General features: G+C 42.9%; 1 protein-coding gene across 1 annotated transcript in view; it reads left to right on the plus strand.

The window, feature by feature from the left end:
* EXOC4 (exocyst complex component 4) overlaps positions 1–17,682 on the plus strand; it is a 753,652-nt gene that overhangs the window by 529,071 nt on the left and 206,899 nt on the right. The window contains exon 11 of the mRNA XM_059711814.1: positions 7,216–7,435. Within this exon, the coding sequence (XP_059567797.1) occupies positions 7,216–7,435 (220 nt within the window). The remainder of the gene's footprint in view (positions 1–7,215; positions 7,436–17,682) is intronic.

Raw genomic sequence — 17,682 nt, forward strand, 5'->3', positions numbered from 1 at the left:
AAACTTGTGTGAAATTTTAATTAGTTTATAATTTCTCTGGATAGAAATCAAATCAAGATACAAATCTTGAAAATCCTGGGTAAATATAGGTAGTGTGTGTTCCTTGTATGCAGTCCAAAGGACATAGACTTGTATAAAAAAGAATAAATTTAAAATATTGATACATTTGTACGTATTTTAGGAGGCCCATAGTTGATGAAATTCTGAAAAGAAAACTGGAAAATATTTACAAGTAGCAATATTACAATGTCGGGAATAAGATCCATGCTTTGGTCATTCAAATGCAATGAGAATAGGTTGTCTACTCTCACTTGTTTTTTTGTTTTATCCTACTTTACAATTTTCAATTTAGGAAGCTGATGTGAATAAGATTTCTCGAAATCCTGTAATTAAATGCTTCCCATATAGCATTATGTAGATCCTTTCCTTCGAGTCTCATTCTGTCTGCTTCTATGTAGCTCTACCTGGGCTTTGTGTTTGCCTTCTCATCATTTACAGAGATGGGAAATCCCTAACATGAAGGCACTTCGTGAGATGAGATAATACCCTTTTGACAGGGTTCCATCTGGTTCATCTTCCCTTTGAAGTGAAGTGTTTTCTTTCCTAATGAGATTCATTTGACTGCAAAGAATTCAGTGCTTCCTCACTTCCATTGAGCTGACTGGGAGCAGTGTGAGAAAAACTGGGCTTTTTGATGAGTCTCCTCTCCACTCTTCTGCCTCCCACTCAGCAGATCATCTTCAAAGTCCTTGATGGTGAAAGGAGCCATGCGGTGTACTGTGGGGGCTGGGGGAAACAAAATACAGACTTGCTCATGAACCACCATGAGGAGGTCCTGCCAATAACTTGGGGAAAGAATTCAACAGAAACAAAATGAAGATGTTCACTGTGGGATTATCTGTAATAAACCAGGCGGCAGCATGGCTGCTACCTAATCAATGTTTGGTTTAATAATGTGTGTCCATTAGCAGGAGGGGATGAATGAGTCTCTGATACTCTGCAAAAGAGCAGAATATAAAGTAATGTGAAACAACTGAATTATGCAAAGTAAAAAGCAGTGTGGAATGTGGGCAGGGACTAGAGAATGCTCTTTTAGAGAGAGGCAACTATTAACGTTGGGGTGGTGGAGGTATGGGGTGATTTTTTTCAAAAACAATTTTTTTATTTGGCTATCTAGTTCACATTCTTGAGAAGAGGATATTATCTGTCAGCAAGGACATACCCGTTTCAGGAACTATGGGTTGAAGTTAAAGGGTCTGTAAATTATTTTATTCAGCACTTTCTTCGCCAAATACATCCTGAGAGCCTACTGTGTGCTAGCCAGTCCTACTCACTGAGGATACAGCCTGAGCAATTTGGCCCCTGGCCACATGAGACTTTGGTCATTTACACAAATAGCATTAGTTACCATTTCCTTAGCAGTTGCTGTCAGCCTCTGTGCTGAGTGCTTAACTTTCATCTCTTCGTTTAATTATCAGAACAGTCCTGTGTTATCATACCATTTTACAGAATACAAAGCTAAGATAAAGCGAGGCTGAATAGTCTGCCCAACCCTGTAAGTTCAGGATTCAGACTCGGGTACCGCTGCTCTCAGGCCTGCTCTTGGCCGCTCAGCCTCCTTAGATCACTCCTCCCCACCGTGACCAGGAGTCTGGCTCACCTCCCAGATGCCTGAGAAGGCGCTGGTTCAGTGTCCTGCCTGCCCCAGAAAGAGCAGTTTGCCTATTAATGCAATGGCTACCCATTTTTGACTAGAGTACAAAAGCGGTCTGATAAGACAGCTCTAATTTTTCTCTTTCATTCTCTTACGAATATTTCACACTTTCTGCACAGGGAGGGCCCTCGCAGCTCTGAAAGCAGATTTGGGAACATGCTGGATGGGTCCCCTCCAGTCAGAGATGACAGCATCAGCCTGGATGTGTCGTTTTAGACGGATGTGTGTGCTTTAGGGAATAAGTGATTTGTATTTGAGAGAAATCACTCAGTGGCAAGTGACGGGAACTCCTCCATCAGTGTGCTCAGAGCAGTTCGATACTTTAAGGACACAAAGGCAAATAAGGGACCAGAAAACACAAACAGGGGGATCATTTAGAGCCTTCTGTCACTGTTTAGGAACAGATTAACCACTACAAATTGTGTTCTGATGTTAAAGATATTGAAAATGTAAGAAGTATTCAGAAATCGGAGTCCCATTGAGAAGAATAAATTGGGATTCTGATGATTGATTCTCATAATATTAAAAATAATAAAATAAGACCTTTGCTATATTTACACATCAGCAGATTAATAGCAGAGGTTTTCTTTCACAGGCCCACCAAGGGGCCCCAGAGGCTCCTGGTGGATGATTTGAGCGTTAGATGAGATGAGAAGTGGCCCACAGAGCAGGGTGCGGAAATCAGAGATCTGACAATGATGGCCATGGTTGGCTATCTACTTCCATGTCTTCATTGTCCCCTACCTTCTTCCACTCACTCTTCTTAAAGACTCGTTATATTTTGTCTGCGTCGTATTTTTATTTCCCTCTCCATGTTGATGACATCAATTAAGAAGCCTGTGGCTGTTTCTCATCACTTCTCAATTTCTGCCTTTCCCCCAAATTCTTTGGGTTGCTTTTTCCTCATGATAGTCCTATGTGCGCTCGCTCCTTCCCCCACCACACATGCACACCCGGGGGTTAATGGAGTGTGTAACTGCTGATATGCACAATTAACCACGATTTATTTCTTTATTAACTGAAGGAAACACTTCAGAGGCTAAACAGCTAAACTGAAGGAACATGTATACACTAAACTTTAAATGTGATCTAATTAGAAAGCAGTTTATGAAATATAGTCTCTGACATATGTAGGTGATTTTCATTTTCTAATTTAAATTTATTTGAGTAGTTAATACATTCATGATTTTTAAAATCACATGATTCAAACAAGTTGTAACTGAAAAATCGTATTCCCACTCCTCTTCCAGACCCCCCCATTTCTGCTTCCTACAGGTACTCAGTTTTAGCCTTTAAACTGAATATTAAAATATATTTTTATTGATTTCAGAGAGAGAGGGAGAGGGAGAGAGAAAGAGACACATCAATGAGAGAGAGAATCATCGATCAGCTACCTTCTGAATGTTCCCCACTGGGGACCAAGCCTGTAACCCAGTCATGTGCCCTGACCAGAAATCTAACCCACAACCTCCTGGTTCATAGGTTGACACTCAACCACTGAGCCATGCTTGCTGGGCAGTTTTAGTTTTGTTATGAGTCTTCCCAGGGTGTCTTTATAAGAAAATAAACAAATGAGGATATATAGTTCTTTCACAAAAGTCAGTGTAATATAAATACTACTGAACACAAATTGCTTTGCAATTTGCTCTTTTTCTCACTTAATATATCCTGGAGGCCTTTACATGTTAGTGCCCCCACAGCTTCCATGTTTGGAGGGTTGAGGTTGCTGCATGGTATTCCAGTGTACAGATACATTAGTGGATTTGATGAATCCCTGACTGATGAATTTTTTTGTTGTTTCCAGTCTTTTGCCATTAGAATAATGCCACACTGGCCTGTGTAATCATGTTCAGCTATGGCTGTCCAAAAATTTTTTTCAGAAGTCCGATTTCTGGGTCAAAGAGAAGTGCATGTGTAATGTTGAATGATCATGACAACATGCCTTTCATAAGGGTTGTACTTTTTCACTCCCATCAACATTATAGAATGATTCTTTCCCCACTCTTAGGCCGACAGGGTGTGTTTTCAGACTTTTGGAATTTGGCCAATGCATAGATGCTAAAATGGCATCTCAGCATAGTTTACTTCCCTTTCTTCTCATTGTGAATGAAATGAAGAATATTTCCTTATGTTTACTGACCACAGTCTTCCTTTTACTGTAAACTGTCTTTTTGTGCCCTTGGTCATTTTTCTACAAAACTTGTTTGTTTTCCCCTACCTGTCATCTGTAATATAGGTTGCAGATATATCTTCCCAGTTAGTCATTCATTTTGTTGTCTTTATTTATTTCATTTCATTTCATTTCATTTCATTTCATTTCATTTCACTTTTCCTTTTCCTTTTTTTTTTTTTTTTTTGAGAAAATTGGTAACCTGCTTTGCATAGCATTGTGGAACTGTAAACATTACCTGCAGAGAGTCTTAATCAGTGGGGAAATCACAGTGGTTTCATGAGTTTACAAATTTTAACAACACATTAAAAACTCCCTTACTGTTATAAATGTATACAGATATGTATACATATAACAATGTATTTAGTCCACTTGCTATTAGAAACATTTAATTTCTTTGTTAAAATCTTGTCCAGAGTAGTTGAAAAATGCTTGCATCTTCTTTGTGTTGTATACCTTACAATACACAGTGAGCATCTTTCCTATGCATGCATTGGTGAACTGTCACACCTCCTTCAAAGTTCGGGTCAACTGCCAGTATTTTATTCTTTGATTTTCACTGTCATGAAATATCTCAAAGAGTTCTTATAATGTGAGATTTTTGGCTGGCATACCTCCTCTGGGCCACCTTTATCCCTTTTGTCATAACCACTTTCCTCATTTATTTAGATCAAGTTCACCTTCACTCTGACTGCATTTGCCTCTCGAATGGGGGTAATGTTAATATTCCTATGGTCAATTATTGCTTCTATAAATCCATTTACATTGAATTCAAACTTCACTCCCACTGTTACCACTTTTAGTTTTTTTCTGTACTTTTACCATTTTTGACCAATTCCCTTTTAATTATCCTTTGTAAAATATCACATGGGCATATCACTGAGAGACTTTGCTGTCTGTACATGAACTGAATAACAGATGTGCAATGATCAGTCACCGTTACATTTTGAGATGATTGATCATTGATCATGGTGAACATCAATTATTCTGGTAGAGGTATCTGAACTGAAGAGCTAGCCTCAGAGTTTATACTTTATGCCATTACTCCAGTTAAAACACTGTTAACTGGAATTTGAATCTTGGTTTTGGAAGACAGGCATTAACTGTAGTAACTTAAATTTGTATATATCAGCCGAAACCGGTTTGGCTCAGTGGATAGAGCCTCGGCCTGCGGACTGAAAGGTCCCACGTTCGATTCCGGTCAAGGGCATGTACCTGGGTTGCGGGCATATCCCCAGTGGGAGATGTGCAGGAGGCGGCTGATCGATGTTTCTCTCTCATCGATGTTTCTAACTCTCTATCTCTCTCCCTTCCTCTCTGTAGAAAATCAATAAAATATATTTTTTTAAAAAAATTTGTATATATCAGAAACATGCAAAGCAAGAACTGCCAGTATGGAAAAGCACAAAGAGTAATATGACAAACAACTGCACACTCATCTCCGAGCTTTGGCAGTTATTAACAATCCTTTATATATGCTTTAAGTACTTTAGTAAAGGAAATAGATCATTACAAATAAGGCTGAAGTCCTTCTTTGCCCCCACCTCCCATCCTGTTCACTTTGTAATTTCCCAACTTACGTATCATCACCTCTCTCTCTCTCTCTCTCTCTCTCTCTCTCTCTCTCTCTCTCTCTCTCTCACACACACACACACACACACACACACACACACACATTTCTATCTACACATATAAAAATCTCAATGAGAAATATGTAGTGTTTGGGGTGTGCTTTTAAATTTGCACATAATTGTTTTTCTTTGATTGTGCTTTGCTTCTTGTATTCTTATTTACTTTTTGAATTAATAAAAATATTCTGTGCATCTCTTTTTCTTCACCCCAGGTTAGAAGTAGTTTTCTACTTCATCCTATTTCTATTTAATTAGTGAAATAACATTTTAAAAGATGGATAGTTATATAGAGAAAGATGACATATATTTATATATTAAAACATATATACATATATATCCACATACATATATATATTTATATATCCACATACATATATATACACACATCCCATCTAATAAAAGAGAAAAATGGTAATTGGCGTACGACGATACCCTTTTCATTGGCTAATCAGGGCTATATGCAAATTAACTGCCAACTATGATTGGCAGTTAACTGCCAACAAGATGGCGGTTAATTTGCGTATGTAGGCACAATGCAGGGAGGCGAAAGGGAAAGCAGGAAGAAGCCCCCTGCCACTGACAGTGATCGGAAACCCAGGGGGGAGCTAAGAGCTGGGGGGCAGGGCAAAGGTGGCCCTGGGGCCGCCTTTGCCCTGCCCCCCAGCCATGATCGGAGAATCAGGTGCCTTTTCCGCCCTGGCCAGTGATAGCAGGAAGTAGGGGTGGAGCCAGCAATGGGAGCTGGGCACGGTCGAAGCTGGCAGTCCCGGGAGCTAGGGGTCCCTTGCCTGGGCCTAAAGAGGAGCCCACGATCGCGGGGCCGCTGCAGCTGCGGGTCCCCGCTGCCCGGGCCGGACGCCTAGGCCAGAGGTGTTAGGCCTGGGCAGGGGCGGAGCCTGCAACCGCGGGGAGCTGGGGGTCCCCTGCCCAGGCCTGACACCTCTGCCGGAGGCCTCAGGCCTGGTCAAGGGGCCGATCCAGTGATTGGTGATCGGCGGGTGATGAGGGTCAACTCCTCTGGCCGAGGCATCAGGCATCAGGCCTGGGTGGGGGGCAGAGCCGGGGATTGGGGGGATATGATGGTCCCCTTGCCCAGGCCTGAAGCCTGGGTCAGAGGTGTCAGGCTTGGGCGGGGGGTGGAGCAAGCGATCAGAGGGAGATGGGGGTCCCCTGCCCAGGCATGATTCCTGGGCCAGAGGCCTCAGGCCTGGGCGGGGGCCAGAGCCAGTGATCGGGGGGAGATGGGGGTCCCCTGTCCAAGCCTGACACCTCTGGCGGAGGCGTCAGGCCTGGGCAAGGGGCTGATCAGGCGATCGGAGGGTGATGGGGGTCTATGCCTCTGGCGGAGGCGTCAGGCCTGGGCAAGGGGCCGATCCTGCGATTGGAGGGTGATGGGGGTCAACGCCTGAGGGCTCCCAGTATGTGAGAGGGGGCAGGCTGGGCTGAGGGACACTCCCCCCACACACACCCAGTGCACGAATTTCGTGCACCAGGCCCCTAGTATATCTATATACATAGATATGGATATATATGGATATGACTATTATAGAGTGATGAGCTGCTTTTGTTAAGAATTCTAGGAATTTCCCTGCTTCCCTCCATGAAAATAGCCAAAGTCCAGAGATACCCATGTGGGTTTTGTCATGTTTCTGTAGCCATCTTTCTGATACATGTGACAACCATTCCTGTTTGGCTTCCAGGTTCATTCAGGAAGTTGAGCATGCCTTGGGACTTGGGCCAGCCAAACAGTGTCCTCTCCGAGAGTTCCTCACTGTGTACATCAAAAACATCTTTCTCAATCAAGTCTTGGCTGAGATCAACAAGGAGATTGAAGGAGTCACGAAAACATCGGATCCCCTGAAGATCCTGGCCAACGCGGACACCATGAAGGTGCTGGGCGTGCAGCGCCCTCTGCTGCAGGTAAGGATATGCTTTGAACTTACTGTTTGTCAACAGTTTTCATGGCCTTCGCAAGAGTCTCAAATTAAAAAACAGAAGAAGAATTGCCATCTGTTTTTATATTCACTGGGGACAAAACAAGAGGAAATAAATTAAATAGGCACTAAGGACATTTAGGACTAATATAGAGATAATGGAAATTCCTTAGGATCTTTAAGAAAAATGTGGATAGCTTTGAATATGGTAGAATGCACATCTCATTAACATGCAGGCAAGGCCTCCTTATTTGCCTGGCATTTGCCCTTGCTGGGACTTACAGGAAGGAAATCTCCCTGCCGAACAGAGGCCACCGAAACCCCCGTACCCATCCATTGGAGGGCAGACGCTGTTACGGACTGGCCAGCTCACAGTGAACTTGAACCTACCAGCAAACTGGCTTTTCAAAGTCATACCATTTCGGTTTAAGTGATGGTCTTGTTAATATTGAAACTTTTACTTTAACTATATAAAGAAATGGTTTCTGGGCAGCAGACATAAAATAATTTCTCAGTGGATATGTGGATTCATAGGCTTGAGGTATTTATTTTGTATCCATTTTATCCGGGGACATAAAGACAAATATAAAACTAAAAGAAAATAGTATGAGTTTAAATTATGGCTGTACATTGATTGCTATTACAGTTGTAATTGAAATGGAATCTTCCTGGCGTTTTTTCACTTAAGAGAGAAAAATGTTTCTTCATTTTTTACCCAAGTTGCATGAAATGAGGATATCTGCAAATGTGGAAGGCTTTCACTCTTCAAAGAGAAGTTGTACCAGTGGAAGGAAGCTACAGTTGCTTTAATGGCTGCCCTTACCCACCTTTGTGTATATAGCTTTCTTGATTTTTCCTTCTGTGCACATTAGAATTGATAGCAACGCTGAGTCTTTCATAGGTAGTGTCCTAGATAGGAGCATTCTCGTTTATGAGCAGACGCCTCCGTGGTGTTGAGAAAATCGAGTAGCGCCATTTGCTTCTCCCGGAACTTGAATTATAGCATCACACCGAGGAGTGGGTTCATTCAGATCGTCGGGGTCTGTGTGACATGGTTCCCGGTGAGGGATGTGTACTGAGCCTGGCCTAGAGAAGGGAGAATCACAGAGGCTGGATGGCTCTCCCACTGGCTCTGTGCAGGGCTGGGACCTTCTCCTCCTTGAGTCTCAATTCAAATGTCACCTCCACGAAGAAGCTTTTCCTGACTGTCCCACCTAAGTAGGTCCCCTTCTCTGGTTATTCTCCATTCTCCCCTCCTCCATTCATGTCCCCAGTCCATTCTCAACACTAAAGTCAAACTCTGTGGACGATATCACCAAAGCTCCCTTGCCAGGGGGCTTGGGATCAGGTTGTACCAATAGGAAGCACTAGCAGCAGGTAGGAGGGTGGGAGGAGGAGGTTGGGTTATTTCTTATCTCCTTCCTCTCCACGCTGCATCATGGTGCTGGCTGTGGGCACATCCCTCGGCAACAGTCCTGCCCAATGACCCTTCCTCCAGACCTGCAGCTCTCAGTGGACTCTGGCTACATCCTTTCTTCTCCTTGACCTTGATCACTGCTCTCTGCCATTGCTGGTTTCTGGTACCAGGACAGCTGTTGTTGCTTCTGTCAGTGCTGCCCATACCCCTGGGAGTATCTCCTCTTTAATATTTCTTCATTTGAATCATCTGAATGGAATTCTCTTTTTTGTTAGGATCCCAAATAGGTTTCCCCAGCTAGTCACTATTTTAACACTTTGACTTTGTTTTTTCCTTCTTAACACAATTGTAATTATTATTTCATTTATTTTCTAACTTGTTTATTTTTTGTCTTTTCCAACTACAATGTAAGTTCTAAAAGCCTAATACAGTACCAGGCGGCAGGAAGGCACTCAATAAATCATTTACTGAATGAATGCATACAAGCATGGAGAGATGGAGGGTGGAGAGGTAGATAGACACAGAGAATAAGTTTTGAGATTCATAAATAATTGCAGAGTTGGAGGAAAAGATAAGAAATAGAGACTGACACAGACTTGTTAATATTTTTTGTTGTTGTTTGACATTAACTTCCTCTCTGTCAGGACACCTCTCAGCATCTGTGCCCCTACAGTGCCACGCTCTCCGCTGTACAGAGCACCTTCAGTGTGCTTGGTGTACTGAATTTAAATGACATTTACAGCAAGATCCCTAGAGTGAGTCTGTGAACTAAAGATGCTGGCTTATTAAACATTACCGTTTTCGGCTCGAGTGGCAAAGACACATTCAGACTCATAACCAGTTGACTGTTATCTGGGCCATGTCAGGGCCACATACTGAATTACATCTCTGGGCAGTCTCCCCATATGCTTGTCAAATCCCTCCCAACCTCATCACCAGCCTTTGCACATGTCACTATGCCGTTTGAATGTTGTGTGGTTTTCCCTCTCGTTCCTTAAATCAGTAACTCCATTCATTCTGAGGCCAGATAAGAACTCCAATTTGACCTATTCTCTCTTTGACCTAGTCACAGTGTGGTAATTTCATGTGAGTGAGTGAGTCTTGAAACTAGGCCATTCACGTTAGTAATCTCCAAATTTGTTTTTACAGCCAAAACACTCGCTTTCTTCTTTGGTTGTTTCTTATTTGGTTGTTTTGTTGCCCTCTCTTTCTTAATAAAATTTTTATTTTATGAGAATGCAAAATCATTAGGCCATATTAATAAATTTGTTTCATAGTCTCAGATTTAGGAGATTTAGGAAGGAACTAGAGTGATGGTTATTCCCCTTTCAGATCTTGAGCTTTAGTCTTGCTTTAAAATGACCGTAAATTGTTTTCTAAGAAAATTTCCCAAGCTCAAGTCTCAATATTTCTCAAATGCTTCTCTGTCACCTGGGTGTTGTGATCCCCAGCCAATTGTAGGTGACGAATCTGAAGAAAAAGTAAGAAATAATTCTGAAAATTTTAAGCTGAGTTTCCAAAACAGCTGTCAAGAAGGGCATTTGGGGAAATCTGTGCATGTGTGAAAAAATGCAGGTGGGTGAAGCATTCAATTACATGAAGTTTTAAAATGTCCTTCAAAGTCGCTCTGTCTGTTAGACTGTGGTTTGGTTGCTCAGCATCAGGCAGCACCAGCCCAGCTGGGTCTCGGTGCCTGGAGGACAGTTTCCCATGGCTGCTGTCACCTGTGATGAGGTATAGGTGCAGGGACCCCGGACACTGCCCTCCCCTCTGGACTGGCATCTGGGAAGCACAGAGAGTCCATGACAGGGGCAGTTTCCATGGGCAATCGTGTGCCCTCACATGGTGATTTCACTTCCTTGGCACCGAGTTCATAGAAGGAAAGGAAGCAATAGAAGGAAAGAGATTACAAGCACCACTTTATAGGTGAAACAACTGTTCAAGTGTTGGCCCAAAATAATACAGAGCACAGTACCAGTAGTAATAGAAGTAGTAATAATAGTAATAGTTGTAGACAGTAGTAATGATCACAGCTAACACTTTAATAGCATTTACTGTGAGCCAGACACTATCCTGAGTGCTTTATGTTTTGACTTGTGTTTTCTGTATATGGGCAACAGCTTTGTGGGGAGGAAACTGAGAAACAGTGGAATTCAATGGCTTGCCTTTGGTCACATAGCTGCAAGTGCCAGCACTGTAATGCAAACCTAGGAGCCTAACCCTGGAGGCCACGCTCTGAATGAGTTCTGCCCAAAGCCGAGCTGAGGAGCAAGCTTGTCTGCCAGCTGTTTGCTCCTCATCTGCCCGGAGACCACAGAGCTGAAAATAAGCCTTTAGAGCCCCACCCCTTAAAGCAGTTATCACTGTCCGTCGGCTCTAATAGTAACAATTGGGACTTGTGTTTTGTATATCCTTCTGTGGCATTTTTTTTCATTTCTTTGTTCCCAGTAAATTATTTCTATTGTATTTTATAAAAGTGCCAATCTACAGCAGGTGGGGGCTGGGCTCTCACCATAGTTAGGGCCACAGTGCTCCAAACCCCTTGTTTCCTATCTTGTCTCACAGAGAAGTGAAAGCACAGCACCAGCCACCTCTGGCCTCTGTGCCCACAGTGTGGCTCAGATATTAGTTGCAGGTGGTTCTCTCCTAAATTCCTAGCCCTGGAACAGTGTCTGCTACCAAGATGCTCACTAGTGAATACATGGATGACTGCGTGACAAGGAGAGAATTAATGGCAGCTTCCTTGGTACAAGGACATGCGCGTGCATGCTTTCTCCTCGTGGGGTAAGATTTGTGGTCTTGGGTTGAAGATTATGGGCAATGCTTACATTAAAATGTCATCGTTCTCAAGCCTCGAATGTTGTCCATCTGAAGGCAGGATTGAATATACCTCATGCTCTCGCTATCTGAGATTCCGCCTTTTAAAAAATGGCTTCCACATGGTGCACGGCAAAGCCTGATGCCTCAAAATGAGGAAATCTCTTAAGACATTCCTCATTTCTCCTGAGTCAGAGCTCCTAGCCTTTGCACCTGGAGCTATAGAAACACTCAATTGAAGTGGACGCCCTCTCACGCCTTATCTGCCTACAGGAGTCTACAGATTGCTCACGCCTGCGACGCAGGAGACGGCCACTCAGTTCCCTACTTACTATTGGTGTGGAGGCGTCATTTAATTTATTGCTTCCTTAGTGTCTCCATCCGAAAAAAGGGCAAGGGTGGTAATGCTTAAGGTGTTTACCTTTTACCTGTCACAGTGCTGCATGGGCACCCGAATGCTTGAACAAAGGTACCAGTTTTCTCCCTACCCCTGATGGAATATGCTTTACCTTGCTACCTAGAGAGGGTCTGTGGACAAGAACGTCAGAATCTGCATTTGGACATCCTCACCGGGGTATTTGCATGCACATTAGAGTTGGAGAAGTGTGGCCGGTGCCAGGGTAGCACCAAATGTGGTCCAGGGACTGTCAGCATCAGCATCTCCCGAGCCGGGAGAGATGCAAGTCCCTGCACCTCACTCCACTCTGGGCTGGCGCCCAGGAAGCCTTGCTCTAACCAGCCTCCCAGGTGACTTTGATGGAGAGTAAAGTTCTAGAAGCCTTTCCTTATATAATACCCCCACACCCAGCTGTCGGTTTGGAAACGGAACCTCACGCTGTGCGCTCTTAGCTTCGTGGAGAGCAATAGTCACTTAAACGATTCAGCTTTGTTTCCTACAGGCCCAGAAATGTAAAAACAATATTTACTGTGGCAGCAGAAGCTGCTTCCTAGTCTAGCACATCGCTGAGTTTTTTCAAAGTTCTTTCCAAACACAGGATGAGCCTATGTTTCCTGGCTCATGCAGAGGCGGCTTTCTATGCTTAGGCTCAAATTCCTGCAAAAAAAACATACCAGTAAGCTGTGCAAGTAAAACTTGTAGGTGATCGCTCAAAAGATTTAAAGCATATTTTAATTTTCCTCAATGCCCCAGTATTGGTCAGGTTCCCTCTGAGGAGTGAAGTGGTTATAGTCAGCCCGCAAACACCACACTCTCTTAGCCAGTCGCACTGCCCACTGGTACCCAAGGGTTTAGAGCAGTGATTCTCAGCAACAGTGACTGTTAGAATAGCCCAGGAGCTTCCTGCAACATCACTGCTCTGACCCACCCCAGAGAAGGGGGCCTGGGCATTCGAGTTTTGTAAGGTGCAGCCAGGATTAGTGCCACTGGCCTGGATCTGTCTTTGCCAGAGAATCAATTATTGCCCGAGAGGAAGCATCTGAAAATTATAGTCCAGACATTCTTTAATTCAGTTGGGCTTATAAGAGCGGGCTCTCTGATCCTTGAACCAAGCTGGGTACCTAAGCCTTCGAAGCAGATACAGATGGCTTTAAATCCCAGCATTGCAGTTGAAAACTTTGTGGCCAGGACCAAATTGCTAGCCACTCTGCACCTGTTTCCTCCTTGTAACGCAAGAATAGTACATGTGCCACCGGAGCACAGGGGTCACCTCTAACGACCAGGTGGAACGATGACTGTAAACCATGTCTCCTTCCCTCCGCACATCACAGGTGAATCCCAGCATTGGCTGCTCCGATACATGTTCCCTGCCTGCTCCTTACCTCTCACCTGTACAGACCCCTGGCTCCTGCCCCCATCCTTGCCATCCCTGCCCACATTTCAGCGTGTCTCCTCTCTGTGCCACTGTGCTGTCTACCCACTCCAGTTCTTCGTATGCTGGTACCCACCTAGTAGCCTCTGCCTCCGGCCTCACACTGCCCTGTGTGGCAGCAAGATGATACTGTATCACCTCCTTTCTCTGTTCCTGGTGTTTTTCTGCAGACCATTTATTAGCAGCAAAAGCAGCGTGCGGGGTTAATGACCAATAAAGCCAGTGTGTTCATTTCCTGGGGCTGCCATCCGAATTACCACAACCTTGGTGGCTTAAAACAGTGGAGATACATCCTCCAGTTCCCATACCAAATTTCCAGGGGCCACATTCCCCCCAAGGCTCTAGAGGAGGATCTTGCCTCATCCACCTCTGGTCATCCTGGCGATTCTTGGCTTCTGGCAACGGGACTCTGATCTGCCTCCAATGTAACCTGGTCTTCTCATCTGTGTCTCCATTTGTCCTTTTCTGGCTTTTCTGAGGACACTGTCATTGGATTTAGGGCCCACCCTAGGCCAGCATGATCTCATCTCAGTCCTTAATTACATCTGCAAAGACCCCGTATCCTAGAAGGGTCACGCCGAGGGTCTGTGTGGGAATTTATTTGGGGGCAGGCACTGCTTAACCTACTACGGCTAATTGGAAGCAAGTTATATAGAACACAATATATGCAGTTTGCTGTATTTGCCTTGAATACCCTCTGGCAGGAAGCAGTGTTAGGCAACAGGGTCAGGATGGTCTAAATTCTAGGCCTCAACAAGGTTCCAAATGAATGTTGAGTAGGCCGAGTGATTGCTGGAGCAGGGGTTAAACCTCCTTGAAGGTTGGTAGACACATCTGCTCACAGTGTGATGATGAGCGAGAGAGAATTACACTGATGCCCAAACCCGATCTCTCTCCGGCTGAGATGAGGTACCGCCAGTCCTCTTGCTGGGGTCCCAAGGAAGTGCGGCCAGCAGCAATAGCAGGTTGTTTTCATCACCTCGGGTTATGTTAATGTGAAAAATGTGGCATTTGACTGATATCTGCATCACGGCCAGTTGTTGCCGTTCCACTGTGTGGTACAGAACAGATTTAGCTTTTATTAGCGTAACCAGATTAGTAAATTTTAAGGGATGCTGGAAGTCATGATGCGAATCATTAAGTTGAAAACAGAGCTGATCAATTGATCCCCCCAGTCCCTCCATAGCTCTGAGAGGAGGTGCTAATGGTCTCACTGTACTAAAATAATTCTTAGAATCAAGATGCGTTAGGGTCTAATTTGATTCTTCAGTGTCTATCTAGACCTAAAGAAATACCACAGCTTGCATTTTGATTTTCTTTGAATTTTATTCTTATTATTTTATTTTACACACTGCTGATATTGTTTGGCCTCTTCATGACAAGTAAGGGCCTCAAATAACCAACCCCTGGTGGCCACGTCAGGGTTACCCAGGAAGGTGAAGGAGAAAATGCCCTTATCCTGTCTTGATTGTGTTGTCATCGTGGCTTTCAGCACTCACCTATTCTCACTGCTGAGGCAGCCAAGCAAATTTACTATTTCATGACTGATGGGACTTTGGGGATTTTATAACATTCATCTCCATCTTCAAATTGTCTTATTTAGTTGTTATCTTTGTATTATTAATTCTGTTACTGGGTCAGTACATTTTAATGTTTGTAGAATTTCTGTTGTGATTCTTTATAGCCTTTCAGAAAAAATAACTGATGCAAATTTCATCGTGGCCTGGTGGGAAAAGCATTTAAAACAGGGATCTGGTCTCCTTCCTAGTCATCTTAGTGACAATAGACAAACCCAAGCCACTTACCTACCCTGGGCTCTATTTTCTTTATAGCAGGAGTGGGGACGTGAGGCCCGAGGGCCATATAAGGCCCACGAAATCATTTGGTCTGGGCCCTGCCAAGGCATTAGGGGTGAGTAAATGAAATGTTTGACCAAATATAGCAGGCTAATTTTTAAGTTGATAATTTTGTATGGCCTGAGAATGATGTTATAAATGTCTAAATGGCCCTTGGCAGAAAAAAGGTTCCCCACCCCTGATCTATAAAGCAAAAATGATGCTGGCTCAACTCCCTCATAGACCAAAGAGAAATGTGCGTGGGACCATGTGTTCAGCAGTGCCTTATGACCTGCTCAACATATCGAGTTGTTTTATAGTTGCTGCTATTAGTCCACATGCCCACGTGATCACATCGCTCAGGAAATCCACTAGCATTAACACTAGATTGCCCAAGGAAGTCATTTTGACTGCTTTTTAATTTCAATTAGAAAAACAATTATGTATATAAGGACACAATGTCTTAGAATTTTGTGACTTTTTGTACAACATATAAATGCGTTTATTAATAATTGTAGTTACCTCCCCCTCCTTCATTCCTGGTATATATATATGTGTTATACCTATATTGCCCAAAAGCAGTCATTTTGACTGCTTGGGAAATTTTAAATAATCAAATGACTCTTATTATTGAATTGAGTAAATTTCTTATATGATCAGTTCGGCTCTGTATTGAAATAACAGTTTTCATTTTTTTTTCGATTACCGTCACATGATAACATACAAGTACATGATAAATTGTCGATACTTGATAAGTTCCAGTTGCTCAATAAGCTAAACTAGTACTTGTTATTCGAATCTTTATGCAGTGATACTTGTTCTAATAAGTTGTTTATTTTATTTCTTTTGCGCCCTAAATTCATGAAAGAAATGTCGAATAGAAGTGAGTTATTGGAAAAGCTAAGGAACATAAGTGAAGAGTGCTCCGATATTATTCTTTCACAATGCAGTCATTTTGACTGCTTTTGGGCAATATAAGTATATACTAAATTTCAGTCTTTCTAGTGTTAAAGGGAGGGGATGCTAAGAAAACACCTGCAGACATGGCCAGTGTTTCCCATTCACTGGCTGCACTGGTGTTTACCAAGTTTGTTTAGATAACCACGATTAGGTAACCAGGGTAAGAACCTGGCAATATTTTTATACAGTTGATTTTGAAAATATTTTAAATGCCTATAAAGGGTGAAGAAAATTCAGTGAACACCACTCACCATCTAGATCAGCGGTTCTCAACCTGTGGGTCGCGACCCCTTTGGCGGTCGAACGACCCTTTCACAGAGGTCACTTAAGACCATCCTGCATATCAGATATTTACATTACGATTCATAACAGTAGCAACATTAAAGTTATGAAGTAGCAACGAAAATAATTTTATGGTTTGGTCACAACATGAGGAACTATATTTAAAGGGCCAGAAGGTTGAGAACCACTGATCTAGATCCTATAATGAATACTTTGCTGTATTTGTTTCAGAGTGAACAAACTTGGTCATCTTGATTCTTCACTAGCCATCCCAGATCCAGATATGAATTTCCAATCATTCCCTAAGCTCTTTACCGTGGTGGTATTCATAGGTTTTTAATATCTTTCTTAGAAAATCTGAACATAAAGAGAAATGTATTAAGTGGGAAAGTAGTTGCTTTGTTAAAAGAATGTCCAATTTCTAAAAGTGCCTATTCAAACATTTCCTTTAAATAAGTGTCAGAGAACAGCAAATTGGCCCGCTCATGCTTGTGACCAATCTGTCAGTAGTGCCGCTATTGGTGTAACACTGCCAGGGGGCAGGTCTGCATGGCTGTTGAGGAAGGAGGCTGTGATGTGAGCAGGTGAGAGATGACTTTTCATACAAGAGGAATAGGCACACAGTAGGCCAACCTGCATTTTACAAATATCTTTGTAGTCTTATTTCTGGATGAAAAAGAAATAGGGTCTTGTCTGGTTGGCTGCTTTTCTTAGAGAAGGTGCTGGTTAACTAGATTTCTATAAGAATCTTTCTGCACAGCAAGGAGAGAGAAAAACTTATATATACAGGGTGTCCCCAAAAGTGTATACACACTTTAATAACTGATAATTCTAAAAAAGAAATGTATTTTAATAAACACTGTCTTTATAATTATTCAACATGTGTGTATACATTTGTGGGAGCACCCTGTCTATACATACAGGGTGGGGCAAAAGTAGGTTTATAGTTGTGAGTACATGAAACAGTTTGTTCTTATATTATTATTTATTCATTATTATATTATATCCTACACAAACAACTATAAACCTGCTTTTGCTCCACCGTGTGTGTGTGTTACATACTAACTTCTGTACAGTATAGTCAGCTAAGCTT

Source organism: Myotis daubentonii, chromosome 10 (assembly GCF_963259705.1).
Source record: "Myotis daubentonii chromosome 10, mMyoDau2.1, whole genome shotgun sequence".
In the NCBI taxonomy this organism is placed as follows: Eukaryota; Metazoa; Chordata; class Mammalia; order Chiroptera; family Vespertilionidae; genus Myotis; species Myotis daubentonii.